Source organism: Camelus ferus, chromosome 17 (genome assembly GCF_009834535.1).
Source record: "Camelus ferus isolate YT-003-E chromosome 17, BCGSAC_Cfer_1.0, whole genome shotgun sequence".
Taxonomy (NCBI): domain Eukaryota; kingdom Metazoa; phylum Chordata; class Mammalia; order Artiodactyla; family Camelidae; genus Camelus; species Camelus ferus.
Genome location: NC_045712.1, coordinates 42,381,289 through 42,400,449, shown reverse-complemented (window position 1 = coordinate 42,400,449; position 19,161 = coordinate 42,381,289). Strand labels below are relative to the sequence as shown.

At 35.8% G+C, this 19,161-nt stretch overlaps 1 protein-coding gene across 1 annotated transcript in view; it reads left to right on the top strand.

Annotated features, from left to right (window-relative positions):
- OXSR1 (oxidative stress responsive kinase 1) overlaps positions 1 to 19,161 on the top strand; it is a 72,366-nt gene that overhangs the window by 8,573 nt on the left and 44,632 nt on the right. Inside the window, 2 exon segments of the mRNA XM_032459235.1 lie at positions 8,079 to 8,191; positions 14,632 to 14,740. Of these exon segments, the coding sequence (XP_032315126.1) occupies positions 8,079 to 8,191; positions 14,632 to 14,740 (222 nt within the window).

Below are 19,161 nucleotides of genomic sequence, written 5' to 3'. Positions count from 1 at the left end.
CTTTTTTTAAATTTTTTTATTGAAGTGTGATTGTTTTACAATGTTAGTTTCAGGTGCACAGCAAAGCAATTCAGTTATACCTATATATATTTTTTTTATTTTATTTTCAGATTCTTTTCCATTATATATTATTACAAGAAATTGAATATAGTTCCTTGTGCTATACAGTAGGTCCTTGTTGTTTATCTGTTTTATATATAGTAATATGTATCTGTTAATCCCAAGCTCCTCATTTATCCCTCCTCCATCCTTTCCCCTTTTATAACCATTGTTTTCTGTGTTTTCTAATTTGATTCTTTTTGCTCTAAGAAAAATGATGATTAAAACTCAGTAAATTGACTTTTAGTTTGAAAAATTCCTCATGAAGGAATCTGCTTTAAAGAAGAGATGAAATATTTTAAACACTTGTATCTCTAATCCTGTGTTTTTAAATTACTGCAAAAAAGTTGATGAATAGTTAAAATAATTATAAGTAAAATTTTTAGATATTTTCCCCCGTCCTCATATTTATGTTATTACTTGCTATTTCTCTGAAGTAAATTTTTTCTCATGAAAGCTAGAGCATCACTGGCTATTTTGAATTAGTGGCATTGAAAGTTGTGAGTATGTTAGTACCTTAAAATATTTTTGATTGCTAAGCGATATTTTGGCATTTGTTTTGGGAATATCGGTGAAAGTGATTGCTGGGATAGGAGAATTGGAGCCTGCAAGTCTCTTTTCATCATCAGGTGTGGGGAACATTAGCAGCCTGTCTTTTGCCACTTGTTAAATCACAGCAGAATTTAATATCCTGGGGAAGATTGTTAGTGAATCTTTCAGTGAAAGAAAGGTACTTTAGTATATAAACAATTATGATTTAGTGTTTTATCATTGGGAAAGTTAATTCTGTGTTTAATTAGAAATTAATAACAAGTAAACTTAAAATCAGATATTCCTCTGTATTTAACTGCAGCCTGGTTTTGGGTTATATGGGGGAAGGGTGGAGAGAGAGAAAGTCATTGATGATGTGTTCTTGAATATTGGATTTTATTTTGAATTTTGCATTACATAAGCTTTGTGCAGAGATTTTACTTAATTTGTTGTAATTACAATTGGGTTTTATCCATGTCAGTGCTGTGGTTGTGTATATATGGCTTTAACCAGGGATTTTCGAATGGATTGAAATACAACAAACACATACTCTGTTGAATTATGTAGTTGTGTATGTAGATTGTCTTCATTTTTTTAATGTTTGTAGCATATTAATGTTGGAAATGTGGTGGCATACTTGGATTTTTTGAATAACAGGTTTATTGAGATATAATTCACATACCATAAAATTTGCCCTTTTGAAATGTACAATTCAGTATATTCAGAGTTGTGCAGCAGTCACCACTGTCTAGTTCTAGAACATTTTCAAAGCTCCAGAAAGAGCTTCTCTATTGCAGCCCTCCCCATTCCTCTCCTTCTCTAGTCCTTGGCAACCACTGATCTACCTTCTGCCTCTATGGATTCACCTATTCTGGATATTTCATATAAATGGAATTACACTGTATGTGGCCTTTTGTATCTGACATATTTACTTAGCATGTTTTCAAGGCTTATTTATGTTGTAGCATGTATCAGTGCTTTGTTCCTTTTGATTTCCAAGTGATATTCCATTGTATGGATATACCATATTTTCGTAGTTCATTCATCAGTTTGGACATTTGGCTTGTTTCCATTATTTGGCTTTTATGAATAATACTGTGATGAACACCTGTGTGCAGGTATTTATGTGTACATGTTTTCTGTTCTCTGGAGTGGAAATGCTAGGTCATATGGTAACTCTGTGTTTAACATTTTAAGGAAGTGCCAAATTCTTTTCCAAAGTAGCTACATCATTTTATAATCTCACCAGCAATGTAGTACACTTCTAATTTCTCCACATCCTTACCAGACTGGTTGTTGTTTCTCTTTTTGATTATAGCCATCCTAGTGGGTAAGTGTTATCTTGCTGTGGTTTGGGGAAGAGATTTTTAAAATTGAAAACTTTCTACTGGAAAATGTTATACATAGTTCATTGTATGTTGATCTTTATTCTTAAATATTTATGTGAATATAATAACAGTAAGTAATAAAGAATGAAAGTTTAACATTGAAATAAATAATTCAAAAGAGTATATTTAAATTACTATGATGTCTAACTAAGCCTGACTCTTAGATATTTCACTAATGTTAGACCATTTAAACAATGGCAACTCTCAATTCATCTTTAAAATAGCCTTTGCTCTTTGCCAAGTTCAGATGTTAGTATATGTTTACTTGTTTTGGAATTTGAAAATGATCGCAAAATTATCAAGCTTCTTTTGCTAGAAATCCAGACATTTTCTAGAAGACATGAATATTTCATTTTAAGATGACAGAAATTGAAGTGATTTCTTCTGGTAATATAAATAATAAAGTGAATTGTAAATTGGGGGAAATGGACTTCGTACCTAATCATACTTTTCTACATTAGCATCAAAGGACAGAATACTATGTACTTTTTATTTTCACTTCTGCTAAGATGCTCCTTTCCGCTTTCTGTTAAGCACTCTTAACTATTTCTGTGTATCCTGTCAGAAAACTTTGAACACATATATATATCCTTTTATAGAATGCCTTTTCAGTCTTTGGTTTTTTTCCTCTTAGAAATTTAAGTTTTAAAGTCCTAAATGTTAAACCATATCATTCTCTTAAATGATCTACTTGGCTCTTTTACAGGCTGATGTAGAATCTTATTAAAGTAAATATCTCATTCTTAAAGTGAATGCACTCAGTGAGAGTTGTCTAAGTAGTATTTCTCCCCAAATATTGAAAGCATGTTGCATTTTACATGAAGCATTCTGCTCAGAGTTGCTTTTTCTTAATACAGTTACTGTGCAATACATATTTTTTCTTTTTCTTCCCCCATGCCCTCTTGTCAACATTTTGGTGAAATCACTTTTTATTTGGGAAGAAGATGAGAGAATGGAGAGGAAGAGGGAAAGAATTTAATGATTGCATTTTTTTTTCTTTTTCAGTGTTTCCAATTCATTTAGATCCAAGGCTGAGTATTTGTATAGGAGAACCAATGATTAAAACACTGAAAAAAACTACAATTTTAGTGTTATGGGTAGAGATGGGGAGTTGGTGGGAATAATTTATCTTTGTATGTTTTGGTAAAGAATCAAGTCCTTTAGAAGCAGAATAAACCTACCCTATGCTAAATACTTGAGGAGACACAGCTATTTTTTTTAAACAATTTAAACATCTAACAGTAATATAATAGGTAAGTCAATAAACAATAACTATATTTATTGAGCATTGCTATTTCTAAGCACGTAGTCAGGGAATGAAGACTTAACCCTGCCAATGATAGTGGAGCTTAAGTTTGAATCTAAGTGTGTTTTCCATGGAGCCTCTTGAAGTTAGGTGAGTTTCGAGTTGGACTTTGAAAGAAGTAGGAGGTATGGATGTATATGAAGAAAGCAGGGCAAATGGCTTGCACAGAGGCATGGAGATGGGATTAACTAAATTGCATCTGGGGTATGGAAAATAAGTTAAAAGTGTTGAGTTATCAAGAAGTACAGTATCAAGTAGTGGCTGTGGTTTAGTGATCTGAGGAGTGATGTTGTACAGATGGTGTTTGAAGATTATTTTATTAATGGTAACAGATGAATTGAGGCCTAGGCTTTTTTTTTTTTTTTTTTGGTAAGCAATCCACGGAATTTACTCTGAGTTTCTCTCTCTCTCTCTCTGTACTGTACTCTTCGTGTACATGTGTGTATAGTTCTATGCAGTTTTATTACATGTACACCTTTGTGTAACTGGCCCTAAATTTGAGATACAGAACTGTATTCCACCACAGAGTCTCTGAGGCCACCCCTTTATAGTCATCCTAACCCCTCTGCCCACATCCCTAATCCCTGACAATACCAATCTGTTCCCTGTCTCTGTGATTTTTGATATTTCAAGAGTGTTATATAAATGGAGTCATAAAATATGTAGCTTTTTGAGATTGGCTTTTTTCCCTCCATATAATACCCGTGAGATTCATCCAAGTAATTGTGCATATCAATAGTTCTTTTTTATTGCTGTGTAGTATTCCTCTGTGGAGGTACTGCAGTTTGTTTAACCATTCACTTGTTAAAGGGTATTTGGGTAGTTTTCCAGTTTTTAGCTATTATGAATAAAGCTGCTGTGAATGTTCATATACAAGGTTCTGTGTGAACATATGTTTTTGTTTTACTCAGATAAATACCCAGGCATACAAATGCTGAGTTGCACAAGTCCATTTTTAGTTTTAAAAGAAATGGCCAAACTGTTTTCTAGAGAGGCTGTACCATAATTTATATTCCCACCTGCAGTGTGTGAGTGATCCAGTTTTACCACATCCTCACCAGCATTTGGTGTTATCACTTTTTTTTTTTTCTTTCTAGCCATTCTGGTAAGTTATACCATTTCCACTGAATTGCTTTGTCAGAAATCACTGGGGCACGTTTTTGTGACCATCTATTTCTGGGTTTTCTATTCTGTTATGTGTGTGTATATGTGAGTTTCTGTCTGTCCCTCTGCCAATATCACACTGTCTTGATTACTTAAATTATATAAGTCTTTCAATTGGATAGCATGAATCCTTCAACTTTTTCTTCTTAACTATTTTGTTGATTACCACCTTTCATTTTATATAATCTTTAGAGTAAGCTTGTCTGTGTTTATAAAATACTTTGCCAGGATTTTGATTGGAATTGCATTAAACCTATATGTAGTCAATCTGAGGAGTAATGACGTCTTTACTATGTTGAGTTTTCTAGTCCATGAACATGGTGAGTCTCTTCATTATTTAGGTCTTTTTTGTTTTATTTCTTTGGTATTTTGTAGTTCTCAGCATACAGATCCTGTTCATATTCTATTGGATTTATACCAAAATATCTCATTTGGAGGGAGCAATTGTAAATAATACTGTGTTTAAAAAAATTTTTTTTTCCTAATGGAGGTACTGGGGATTAAATCCAGCAGCTCACACATGCTAAGCAGGCTCTTTACCACTGAGCTATAACCCCACCCCCAGTGATGTTTTAAAATTCTGGTTTCTACTTGTTTGTTGTTAGTATATAGAAATGTAATTGGTTTTTGTGTGTTGATCTTTTATCTTGCAACTTTGCTAAACTCTCTTACTAGTTCTAGGAGCTTTTCTTACAGATTCCTTGAGATTTTCTTTATTGGCACTCATGACATCTACAAACAGGGACAGTTTTATTTCTTCTTTTCCAAGCTGGATGTCTTTTATTTCTTATTCTTGCTTTATTATGTTGTCTAGGACTTCCAGTACTATGTTGAATAAAAGTGATGAGAATGAACATCCTTTTCTTTTCCGCAGTCTTAGGGGGAAGGCAGTCTTTCACAATTAAGTATGATGTTAGCTGTAGGTTTTTGGTAGATATTCTTTATGAGGTTGAGAAAGTTCCCCTCATCCTAGGTTTCTGAGAGTTTTTTGTTTTTTGTTTTTAATCATAAATGGTGTTGGATTTTTTTAAAAATGTTTTTCTGTATTCAGTTGATACGATCATGATTTTTCTTCTTTAGCCTATTGATATAGTGTATTACATTGATTTTTTTTTCTTTTTAATATTGTACCAGCCTTGCATACCTGAAATACATACTACTTGATTGTGGTATATTACCTTTTGCTGGATTCAATTGGTAACTGTTTTGTTAAGGATTTTGCAGCAAGTTCATGAGAAATATTGGTTTGTAGTTTTTTTGTTTTTTTTTTTCTTTCTGATGTCTTTGTTTGGTTTTGGTGTTGGTAATACTGGCTTCATGAAATGAGTTGAGATGTGTTCCTGCTTCTTTCATTTCTGGAAAACTTGTGTAAAATGGCTGTTAATTCTTTTTTAATGTTTGGTAAAATTCTTCAGTGAAACCGTCTGGACCTGGGGATTTTTTCAATAACTTTTAAATTATAAATTTGATTTCTTTAATAGTTGTAGGATTATTCTGGTTATCTACTTTATCTTGGCGGAGTTTTAGTAGTTAGTTGTTTAACTGATCCATTTTTCCTAAATTGTTGAATAGTGAGCAAAAGTTGTTTGTAGTATTCCCTGTTTTAAAAAGATCAAGATATGTCACATAACATAAAATTGACCTTTTTTTACCTCTCCCCAAAATTAACCACTTGTAAAGTGTATAATTCAGTAGTTATTTTTTAGTACATTTACAGTGTTTTGCAGCCATTGTCATTGTCTAACTCCAGAGCATTCTCCTCACCCCGGAAAGAAATCCTTTACCCATTAAGCAGTAACCTCGCTTTCTCCTCTTCTCCCGGCCCCTGGTAGCCACTAATCCATTTTCTGTGTCTGTGGATATGCCTATTCTGGACATTTCATATTTATGGAGTCATGCAGTATATGTGATCTTTTTTTCTTTGATTTCTTTCCCGAGGTGTAATGTTTTCAAAGTTCATCCATGTTGTTGCGTGTATCAGTAATTGCTCTTTGGCTCATGGCTCCATTGCTATGACCACTGCTTTCATTGTCTCATCTTCTCTGACTCTGACCCTCCTGCCTCTCTTTTATAAAGACCCTCATAATTACATTGGGCCCAGCTAGATAATCCAGGATAATCTTTTCACCATCTATATTTTCGTTTAATAGCATGTGCCAAGCCTTTTTGCTGTATATGGTGACACTCACAGGCCTGAAGGATTAGGACAGGGACATCTTGGGGGTGGGGGTGTGTTAGTCTAACTACCATGTGGACATCAGAGCTTTTATTATTATCCCACTTCTCCCTGAGGCTCTGTTCTTTTTTTTTTTTCAGTCTGTTTTCTCTTTGTTGTTTAGATTGAGTAAGCTATTGATCATATCCTCAAGTTCACTGAATTTATTCTCTATCGCTTCTAATTTTCTATTGAGGTTCCCCAGCTAGTGTTTTGGAAAGTGTATGTTTCAGTTGTATAATTTCCACGTGACACTTTTTAAAATAACCTCTAGTTCTTTGTTGAAATTTTTCTATTTTTAAACTTAACTGTTTGTTGAAACATTTTTATGATGCCTACTTTAAAATTCTTGTCGGGTAATTCCAACATGTGGTTCATTTTGGTGTTTGTATCAGTGTGATTGCTTTTTCTCATGCAAGTGTGTTTTTCCTAGTTCTTGGTATGACATGTGATTTTCTTTTTAAAATTACATCCTGGACATTTAGGATATTAATGTTAGGAGACTCCTGATCCTATTTAAAATTTCTATTTTAGTAGACTGCTTAGGCCTACTTTTGTGAGCTAAGAAATTCCTATGATAACTTAATTTTCAGAGCTCTCGCGGTACTCTTCTCTTCTGCTTTATTCTTCTGGCACAGCGGAAGGCTGACTGGTGGGTGTGGGTCCACCCCTTGCCTCACCATGGGCAGATTGGCTGAAAATTGCCCCGGGTGTGGGGCAGGGACCTAGTTGCCCCTTTGGTGAATCTGGCTTCTTGCTGTCTGGGTGCAGGGGTGGATGCTGTGGTGGGTTGGGTGGAGTGTCCTGTAGCAACTGGGGAATCTAGCTTCTAGGTCGCTTCTGAGCTTCCCCTTCACAGTCCTTTGGTTCAAAAGAAGGATTTGTCTCATTTGTCTGTCTGTCTATCCTTGTTGGTGGTTCTGGGAGGCAGGCTCTTCTGGTGCCCACTCATGGATATGTAGGAGGTCAGAGACCCCGTGAGCTCACAGGGGGGGTCTCCTCACATCCTGAGGTTCCTAGCCAGACAACCTTCTTTCTATCTTTCAGAGTCATTTTATGATTGTTCAGTTATTTCTGGGGTATTTCATTATATTTGGAGAAAAGCACGGAAATGTGAGCCTCTGCTATCATATTCTAGAATTTCTAGAATGCTGTCAGTTTTAATTTGTGTATGTGTGTGTGCTGGTATTTATTGGCAATTCTATGAGATGGTCGAGGTATTTGCTTCTTAATTTTTTGAGTGTTTCACTGCATCTGTTGTTGCATGTAGGAATAAGTCAAGAATTTTTCTCTTGTTTAAATTTTGTAAGAATTAGAAATGTCTTGTTTTTATCTACCCATCTACTTATCTACTCATCTACATGTCTATCTTTAGGGAGTGGAGCAACAGCTGTGGTCCAAGCAGCATATTGTATCCCTAAAAAGGAGAAAGTGGCAATCAAACGGATAAACCTCGAGAAATGTCAAACTAGCATGGATGAACTCCTGGTATGCACTTCTCATATTTCTTGTTATATTCATATTAGAGTGGGAAATAACTTGAATTTTTGGTGACTTTTTTATAAGAAGGTTTGTGATTTCTTCATTAATAGATAATGCTTACTGTAAAATTTATAAAATCCAGGTAAGTAGAGAGAAAAAAATTAGTTATAATCTTCTCATTCCAAGATTGAGATTTGCTACATGTGTACATCTAAACATCTATTTTTTATGATAATGTAATCATACAATTGTTCTTTTCATTGAAAAATGTGTCATAGAGTTGTTTCTATGCCTATGAATATGAATTAGTATGGTTTTTAATATGTGTGTAGTACTTTGTTGAATACTTTATTTAACCTCTTTTCTGGTATTGGACGATTTTTGTTTCCTCTTTATTGTTATAAACAATGCTTACTTGCTTCTTTCTTTCCTTAAAATAGTATTAAGCAGTTGTGATTTCTGGGTCAAATGGAATAGCCTTTAAAAGGCTTCTGGCCTTCTGGGAACAAGGTATCAATCTGCCCTCTGACCACTGATGCAAGATGATAGACAGAATGACCCCCAGGCAGCATTGGCTTCTCCAAAGCCTAGGGAAAGGGAGAAGAAAGGGGGTTTGGAGGATCCGTGGCTGCATGTGGTGCTGTGTGGCATTGAAAACTCGTCCCCCAGGGCTGTCTGTACTTCTTTTATGTGCCACGATACCTAGAGCAGTTTTAAGTGTGTAGTAAGTGCTCAGCAAGGGAAATGAGATAGTTTTTCAAATCATTTAACTTTTTACATGTTCAGCTTCTTTGGCTTAAAATGGAAATAATATCTGCTTTGTGTACCTCATGAAGTTTTTCTTGAAGATCAAATGATACAGTACTTGAAAACTATAAACTGCCACACAAATAGGAACTAATATTGTAATGCTGTTAAGTGGTTTCTCTAAGATCAAGTACAGCTATTAGTGGAAAGGCAAGAACCAGGCCTCGGGTGATCTCACAGTCTGGTGTTTCTTCCAGGGTCCCAGACTGGATTTAATTTCTGGTGTAGTCTGTACTGAGTATTAGGGAATAATTGGAATAACAGGAAAAGAGAGTAGAATTATATATTGAACTTTCAGCAGAGGAGACAAATGTGTTTCTTCAGGAGTTGGTAATGCATAAGCAGAAGCAGAAGAATTGGGTTGCTGGAGTGATTTTGAGCCATCTTTGGTGAGAGAACACATACTTGGAAGGAGATGCTGACTGACATACTATGTGATGATCTTGAATTTACAGATACCAGCAATACCTTAGAGCACCATTTAGGCATGTGAACTGCAGTGATCATAAAAGAAGTCTAAATTGTAGACTAATTCTGTTAAAGAAAAACAGTGTGTGTGTGTGTGTGTGTGTGTGTTTTAATAAAGGTACTGAGGATTGAACCCAAGACCTTGTGCATCCTAGGCATGCACTCTACCACTGAGCTATGCCCCCCTGCCCCAGAAAAACAATATTTTTAATCTATAAATTAAGACTGAAATTTGAGAAACACAATATGAATTCTTATCATCTGCTAGTTATTTTACGTAATCCATAATAGTGGACAGTGTAAAGATAAGTAAAAGTCTTATTTATTACTTTATGACTAAAGAAACTGAGGCTCAAAGTTTAAATAACTTGACTAAGGTCATGTGATGATAATAGCAAACGTCTCTTTGGTGCTAGGCACCAGAGTGTACTGGAACCCCATAAACGTCTCTGTGAGATAGGCAGTAGCTCCCTTTTGTAGATTAGGGAAGTAAATCATGGTAAGTAACCGAGTCTGGAGTAAAAATTAGGTTTTTCTGGACTTAGGTCTGTTATTTTCTACTTCATATAATACTAACAAAATGATTATATTCTTCAAAAAGTTCAAAACTAAAAGGAACATCTCTTTTCAAATATGTGACATTCTCGAAAGTAATATGTGTGTTATTACACTAGGGTCTTTTAGAGGAATGCAAATTTGATATAGCTTAGTAAAGGGAAAAAAATTGGTTAGATATCCATAAAATTTGCCCACATATTCCAATAAGTTTTACATTGCAAATGTAGTATTTGTTTGTCCAATAGTTAAAAAAAAAAAGTAAAGGTGGAGGAAAGTGGTTTATTTGTAGATCAAATTTAAGATAATTGGTTTGTTTTTTGGTCTGAACACAGGTAAGATTCCACTCAACCCTGAAGAAACTTCAGGAATATAAAGAATGCCTGATCTGTTTGTGGTGTTTGTGGTGGTGTCAGGAACTGAGAGCTGAGTGCCAAGGGCTGTGTTTCTAAGAGATGTGAAGTCCTTACCTTAAAAAAATCTATTAGATCAACATACTAAACTTTTGATGTTGTGATTTAAAAATTTATTTTCAAAACTGCCTGATTAAAATGCGGAAAGAGTACTCTGGGTTCTCCAGAGAGTGCTGATGTAAACTGATTATAGTTGTGTGTTGTGTGTGACAGTCAGTGGTGAGGAGGGAGTTTGCTCCTTTCTCTTGTCAAAATGTTTTCTCGTCTGACAACCTTTGCTAAGTGTGATGGGAAAATCAGCTGTCAAAGCTTACTACATTTATTTTCTCCGGAGATTTTACTCACAGACTTTTCTCTAACAAAAGCACACAAAGCAGTATATCTTCTCTAGTACATGCTAGGACAGGATTCACTGGACAGACATCTGAGGGGACCATTAAGAGGCTTAAAACGTCTTTTCTTCTACCAGGAGGCTCACGATCTGTTCCTGCTGTACAAGGCAGAGTGTGACATATGCCTAGAAAAGGTATCGAGTCCCATGTTGGAGTACAAGGAAGAAGATGGGGGCCTTTGTGGAGATGTTTGTGTCGTGGACCACCAGGGCTGGGGAGACTATGAAGAGGCAGAGATGGAGACACTGCCGGGCAGGGGTTTAGAACCAGCAAAGAGTAACATATTCATTTATATGTATAAAGGAATTTTATATATTCATATTATGACTGTATATGATATATAATATTACATATTTATTATTATATATTAGTGTAACTGAAACAACATTTTCATAAAACAGTTCTTAATTATGTGGAAAGCACTCTGATTTTTCTATCCTATTTCTTCTTATTTGTTTGTCTTTAATGTGATCCACTAAATTTATTTCATGACCTATATGAGTTGCAGCCCATAGGTTGAGGAACACCAGGCTACACAAAGAAATTTTGAGACTCTAAGTTCAGGCAGTGACACTTACAATGGAAAGGAAGACACAGATTCCCTAGGCATTTTATAGATGGAGAAATTGTTACTGGTAGACTGAGCACTCCTTGAGGGCAGGGACTTTGTTTTGTTCACTCTGAGTGAATGAATGAGTGAATAAACTAACATTCCTTGGGGACTGACTGAATTGTGTGAAGTAGAGGAAAACCACCGACGTTAAAGTAATTAGAAAACCAGAGAGTAAATAGAAGAAATCAAGACAAGTGAGTTTCTAGAAGGAATGCACAGTCATGACTAAAATATTGCTTCAGGTGGAGAACTGAAAATTCCAAACTAAAGATCTGGCATTAGCAGACAATAGAAGACTTTTCAAGAAGGGGTGGAGTCACTTAACAAATGTTGAGGAAGCTGCTGGGAAATTTGAGTCAGAATGAATATACTGCTCTTGCAAAGCACTATATATATATATATATATATATATATATATATTTTTTTTTTTTTTTTTTCTTTTTGAAAGGAAAGGGAAAAGGGTAATTCTGCTGGGAGTTAAGATAAAGGAAGTTTCCTCCTCTCCACTTAAAGGAGTAGAAAAGAAGAGAAGGAATATTTAAGGCCCTTTTAATCTTTAAGTTTTATGGTTCTCCTGATAGTCTCCTTTTAGAAAACCCTTTGTAGTACCCTTTTCTCAGAGTAAAGCTCAAAATCTGTAGCTGAACATTTAAGACCTTGGGTGATCTGACCTCAGCTCTTTGCATGAATTGTCACTCTCCTGTGTGATTTCTCTCTCATTCACCTCTCACATCCAGTTAGTCACCAGGTCCTCTTGTTTGCACCTCTATAGTATTATCTCTTGACTCCTCCCTTTCTTTTCATTCATATTGCCACTAGTTTTTTTAAACTTCTATTTAATGATACTTTTAAACTTATGAAAGAGTTGCAGGAGCAGTACAAAAAGTTCCCGTATGCTATTCACCCAACATCTCCTAAGAGTAACATAACCATAGTACAATTTTCAAAACTGAGAAATTAGCTATTTATTATTTTTCAGGCCATGATCATCTCACCCAGATCCTGACAACAATCTTAAACAGAGTCTTTCCACTTAGTGTTGCCTTCTCTTGTGTGTTTTCCACGTCACAGCCGGAGTGACTTCTGTGATAGAACAAATACAGTTCAACCTTTGATGCCTTTCCATTCCTGTTAGGGTGAAGCCTAAATTCTTGAACACAGTTACAATGACATGGTCCCAGGTAATTAAACAATCAAAACCCATAAAAACGTACTTATCTTTCCTATTTCAGTGTCAATGTAGTAAAAGTTCTTAAAGGAAGCCACCCCTGATTGTCACTCCTATTTTTTGGTACTTTACCTCTCCAATGAAATTGTGTAGTATCTAGTATCAAACTTTTTATTAATCTGTGTTGTAAATTAGTATGTGTCTGACATCTTCACCAGACTATAAGTTTCATGAGGGTTTACTGTTGTGGTCAAGCACTTAGCACTGTGCCTGGCACATTGTAGGCACTTGGTAAGTTTCTGTTGAAAGCATGAACTGCTTACCTTAGACAGGTTTACTCCTGTGTCCTAGAATCTGTCTTGTGTATTTCATCCTTTTTTGGTAATTATATGTGCCTCTTACCTTGTACTGCTGTAATATCCCACATCCTGCAGAATTAAACAGTTCCCACCTCCTCTGTGAAGACTTCTTGCCTACCTTAGTTGTTTCTTCCTATGGATTCTTGTAACATTTACTTTCTTTACTGCTCATTTGGCACGTATATGCTGTGCTGTATATTCCCTCTCGTATGTACATATCTTACTTATCTCTTCAAATCCTGTGTAACTATGTCAATAGGCAGGTGCTTACTTTAGTTCCTTCTTCCTTATCCTTCATATTTACTTAGTTTTTAGTACAGACTGTGCTAGTGACTTAGTTGGTAGCAAAAATGCACACAGCAAAGTCCTTGCCATAAAAGAATTTACATTCCAGTAGAGAAGATGAGAGGAGGAAAACTAACATTTATTGAACATTTCTTAGAAATCAGGGATAACAAGCAACTTTTATTCAGTTGATCTTAGTGAACAAATACCAAGAGCATAGGGCAAATACATCAAGGGGTAAAAAGCTTTATAAAGTACTGTAGGGTTTCATTCATTCAACAGATATTTACTGAGGGTACACTATGTGCCAGGCACAACTGATATGTACCAGTAACACAAGGTCTCAGCTCTCATTGCACTTACAGTTTGTGAGGGATACAGAAAGTCAGTAGGCAGTTACAGTATAGTATGATGATTTCCACCCTGTGTAGGAATCAAGTTTTAAGTACTTGCCTGCTTGGAGCTCTCAATCTGGCAGGGAAGGACAGACAGGTAAGCACCTTACTGTCCAGTACACGTGTGCCATCAGGTAGGGAGATATGCAGGGAGCTTGGAATCCAAGAGAAGGGAGAGCTAACTCCACCTGGGGAGCTGGAATAAATGGTATTTTGGCTGAAATCAGAAGGGGTGAATTGGTATTTTTAGTCAGGTGAAAATGAGGGACATGTACTTGAGTCCAAGGGAACAATAGGATTAGATGTCCATGGTTAGGAGAGGCTCACTTGAAGTCACTGTGGCAGGATCATGGGACTGGGGTGTGTCGGGGATAGGGTCAGTGACGGACAGTAGGAATGAGGGAGAGGTAAGTGGGACCCTGATCACACAGGGCCTTTCTAAGGCATTTATCACACCAAATCTAGTTTAAATTTGTTAACTGACATAGTGTACATAAACGTGCTTTTGGCTCACATTTCTACTTTGGATTTCGTTTGTGGACTCTTTAAAGTGAGAATTATTAATCATTTCATAAAAATGAGATGAAATAATATTTAGGGAAAAAAAAACCAACCAACAAACAAAAAACCACCCTCTGTTTATTAGTAATTACCCTCTGTGACTGTAAAACCAGATTTTCCAAGATGGTTCTTCAAGGGCACCTTGAAGTAAAAATATGTGTCCTAGTGGAGGGCCCTGTGGTGCTGCGCCGGGGTGTGATAAATAGTGCGTGTTTCTAGTTTCAGAGGTTGCTAGTGTAATGAATGGAAGGCTAGAGTCAGAATAGACTGAGGGGAACCAAGTGGTTTTTTGGTTTAACCATTCTTGAGGAGGTCAGGGCCATGGAAATTCCAGAAAGGTTGCAACATAGTCTTGGCATTCCCAAATCAGGACTTTAGTGTTGTTTTAGGCTTGCACATAACGAATTATCATGTTTTCTCTTCTTTGTAGAAAGAAATTCAAGCCATGAGTCAGTGCCATCATCCCAATATTGTGTCTTACTACACATCTTTTGTGGTAAAAGATGAGCTGTGGCTAGTCATGAAGCTGCTAAGTGGAGGTGAGTACAAGGAAATGTCGGCTTCCGTGGTTTGGAAAGTTCATACAGATATTCTTTTCTGTCCTGGTTTGGTTTTCATGGCCATTTGCTACTGAGGAGACACTGAGAATACAGTATCTGCTAATGATACTGGTGTGCGAGCTGAGACAAGTTTCACATAGTACATTTGGTTGGCATGACTCTTCAGTTGCTCTTAATCTAGGAGGGTTCCCTCCCACTTCCTCTCTTCCATGCTACACACTTGTTGAAGGTTCTGGTCTGAAAGTGTCTATCTTGTAGAACGTCCCACATTCTGGATTTATCTGGTTATTTCTTCCTAGTGATGCTTAACTTGATTTATATTCCTTTATTTCCTACAAATTGAAAATTAGACCTAAAGGCTTATTTGGACAGAATATTTTGTAAGTGATGCTGTGTACTTCATATTGCATCACAACAGCAAGTAGTATTTGCTATCTGGTTGTATCTTTAATGATGATGTTAATTTTGATTGCTTAAGATTATGACGGCCAAGCCTCCCCATAGAAAAGTTAGCTTTATTTCCCTCTGCAGCTAGCAAGTGATCTGTGGGATGATACTTTGGCACTGTGAATCCAGTTCCCCAAAAGTCTTTTGTCTCATGATTTTTAGCATCCATTGACAATTGTTTGAATCAGTTATTTTGTCAGAGGTTGCAGAATGGTAATTTTTCTTATTGCATCTTTTTTTTTTTAAACTGGCATTCTTTTCTGAAAAGGAACTTTTTTCCCTTATTAACTGGGGCTTTTTGATTAATCTATATTATAGTTCCTACCAAAAAGGCAGGGTAAATAATTATTTTTTTAAGGACCAATTTTCAGAGTGAAGAGTTAGTTAAAAAATTACTGCCAGTAGTAGCTAATGAGAGGGTGTTTATTTTCCCCCTTTTTTCCCGTTGAGTGAGGCTTTCATTTTTTTGAAATATCATTATATAGACTCAAGGATTTTTATATATTCAGTGTCTTTCAATCAATTATAATCTATCCAAAATTTTGCCGATGGGAGTCCCTTCAAGCTGACTCTCTTGTCATTTTTACATGAATCCTTCAATCTGTGGTGGCTTCCTTAATTTTTGGTTCAAGATTTCCTAGACTCACATTTATATTGCTTTCCTCAGACCCAGAATTAGCCAATGCTCTGAGGATCCTTGATCCTTTTTGTGGGAAATGGTATTTAGAAAGTATAACTTGGATGCTTGGGATGCTCATTGTTACTACTTCGTCATTGCTTTGAGTTGAAAGAGCTTAGAAATACGGCATATTAAAAATAAATCATGATTTAACATTAATATTTCCAATTCAAGTTTAATGTTACAGACTTTGAATCTCTTTTCTCTTACACAGAAAATTTTGGTCCCCCCCTTTTAACATAATTAATTTTGTACTTTATCCTGCAGTATTATATTTACAGTTATGTTTGCTTTAGTCCTTAGAATAAAATGCAACTATTGCTGGTTGAAAACAGTGGGCCCTTGATACGTATAGATTGAAGATTTTGTTATGGTTACCTGAACGCCTATGCCATTTAGTAGATTAGACATTTTGCCACAGCATGGATTTGAGTCACGTGGCAAGATGGAGGGGACGAGCGAGTGATGGAGCTGCCTGACTTTCCCATCACTGCGCTGCTTGTTTGCATATATATTTTGTGTGGGATCATGAGTTTCCATTTTGGATTGTAGGGTTACAGAAAAGATCATTTGTGTTTGTTTGCCATTTCAATACCATTGCTCATTGAACATGTTACTTCCCCAGAGAGGCTTTAAAGGAGAGTCTTTAGGCTTTAGAATTAAATTCCAGGTTTCCTACTTAGCAGTTGTGTCATTGGGCAAACTCTTTGAACCTATTTACTTGTCTGTTAAGAGGGGGATACCTTTTTGCATTTCAGGGTATTGGGGAGGAGTAAACGAGATGAATATGTAAAGCATCCACCACTGTGCTGACATGTAGCAGATGCACAAGAAATTTTAGTCATTAATAATAATAATCCCTTGTTATTTGATGCTTTTCAGTGTAGCCAGAATCACCTTTTTGTTTCAATCCCATTAGTGACACACTGGAGAAACTGGATTGCTTTGTTAAAAGCCCTGTTCATATGATGGTTGGAAGCCTTGCTAACACCAACCACCTTTCAAGATGGTGGTCAAGCATGGTTCTTTCAGTATGGACAGATATGGGAATATTAGGTAATACTGTATCTTTCATTACTGATCACCTATAGCATAATTTTCTTTACTTGTAATTTACAAAAATGTGTAATACAACCTTTTTAATGTTTTGCTAAAAAGTCCTCTGATAAATAGGAATAAATTGTCTGCTTAATTCTCTCATCCATAGCTGTATGCCAGCCCATTCCTTCTGCTACTCCTAAGCAGAATGCCTTAAAAAAAATTTTTTTTTGAAGAATCCCTGTTCCTCTCTTAGTGAGTATATGTTCTGATCACAGAAAGGGCAGGATATGTAGCTGGGCTGGGATGTCTTTTAAACGTAACTGTCTTTTCCCCCTGGTCTTAAGTTTCCTGTGATGGTGTCCGATTTTTCCAGCATAGTATTCAGCAGATTTTCTGGAGGATAATTTCCAAACATGTTCCAGGCATTAATTCTTTTTGTAATTACTTAAAATTTTATGAGTCAACATAATCTTTAATCTAAATGTTTATTTTTAAAATATTAAAAATTATGCATCTTTTTAGGAAAATGTAATTTTTTGTAGTTATTAAAGTGAATACACATTTAAACTGAAGAGATATATTAAGCAATATTTAGAAGACAAAAGGAAGAATGAAGCACAACTTAAACCTTTTTTTTTTAATAGGAGGAAACTGTCAGGATAGCTCAATTAAAATGCCTTTCATCAAATACTTACCGATTACCAGTACATTGGTGAATCATACTGTTGGTTCCTTGCTCTTACGGGCCTTATAGCTAATAAGGAAATAGTTAAATAATTAAATTATTATAAGTGTGTCTAGTGCCATGAAAAAGTAGCAGGTGCCATGGGAACAGGTATTAGGAGAATCTAACTTTATTGAGGGAGAGTGGATGTTGTGGGATAAACAGAGACTGTCCTCAGGAGATGAGGCTCTTCAGGAGACAGGAATATTAGGTGATAATTAGCCAGGGTGGAGTGGGAGGTAGAGGTGATATCGGCGGAAGGTGGCAGAAGGGATCCAGGAGAGGAAGCACTGTACGGAGAGGATCTAGAGGCAGGATGGGAAAGTATGGTGTCTTAGAAACTGATGGGGGATCACAGCTGGAGCAGAGAGGGTGAGAGGAGGGGAGCATTGATAAACAGGGTCTCCATTTGAATAATTAAAAAATATAAATAGCAAGAGTTAACATACATTTAGGGTCTGTTCTTTCACATTAACTTTTTCAGCCAAAATATTTGAAACAAAAGCATATTTTTTATTTAGCAGCATTGTACTGAGGTAGAATTTAGTAAGCTAATTAATCATAAATGAATTGCAATTGGCACTCTTTAACGTATCAGTTAGGCATCAGTGGTTAAGGTTAGGTATGTCACTATTGTAATTATTTTGTAATAGTTCCTTATTTATGACTATAATATTCTTATCTTTTGTTAAACAATTAAAACTCAGATGTTGAGTGTTTGGATTTATTAGTATAGAAGGTTAACCTTTAGAAATTAGAATCAGTTTTGATCTAAATAGCTATTTCTACGATTTATTAGTGCTAAACTGCAATATAAAATTTTTAGAAATCAAAGTAATTAGGAAAGCCTCTGAAAGGAAAAGAGAAAGAGGCACCTGTAGGACTTAAAGGGATGAACTCTAGAAATGCAGAAAGCTGATTGAAATTCACTGTCTTAGAAAATGATTTTGTTGTTTGGGGATGCTCTCAAGTTTGTCATCTTCTAGGAGATAAAAAGTATGGGACTTCATTGGCCCTGAGCAGGACCTAGGTAGAAATACTTGGTATTAAGAGTGACTGGCTTTTTCCTACTGTATGTATAGCACAGCGAACTTTATTTAATGGTTTGTAGTAGCCTGTAATGAAAAAGAATATGTCTGTATATGTATAAGTGAATCACTATGCTGTACACCAGAAACTAATACAACTCTGTAAATCAAAAAATAAAAATAGGGGGAGGGTATAGCTCAGTGCTTGAGCACATGCTTAGCAGGCATGAGGTCCTGGGTTCAATCCTCAGTATCTCCATTAAAATAAGTAATAATAAATACGTAAATAAACCTAATTGCTTCTCCCCCCCCCCAAAAAAAACAGAAAAAAATAAAGTGTTAAAAGAATTTTAAATAAAAATAATTAAAATTAAACTTAGAAAAAGACAGTGACCTGCTTTGGATAGTCAAGGCAACAGTGGAGGGTCTGTCTCTTGATCTGAAATGAAATATTCAGGACCAAATAAACTTTGGCTTCTTT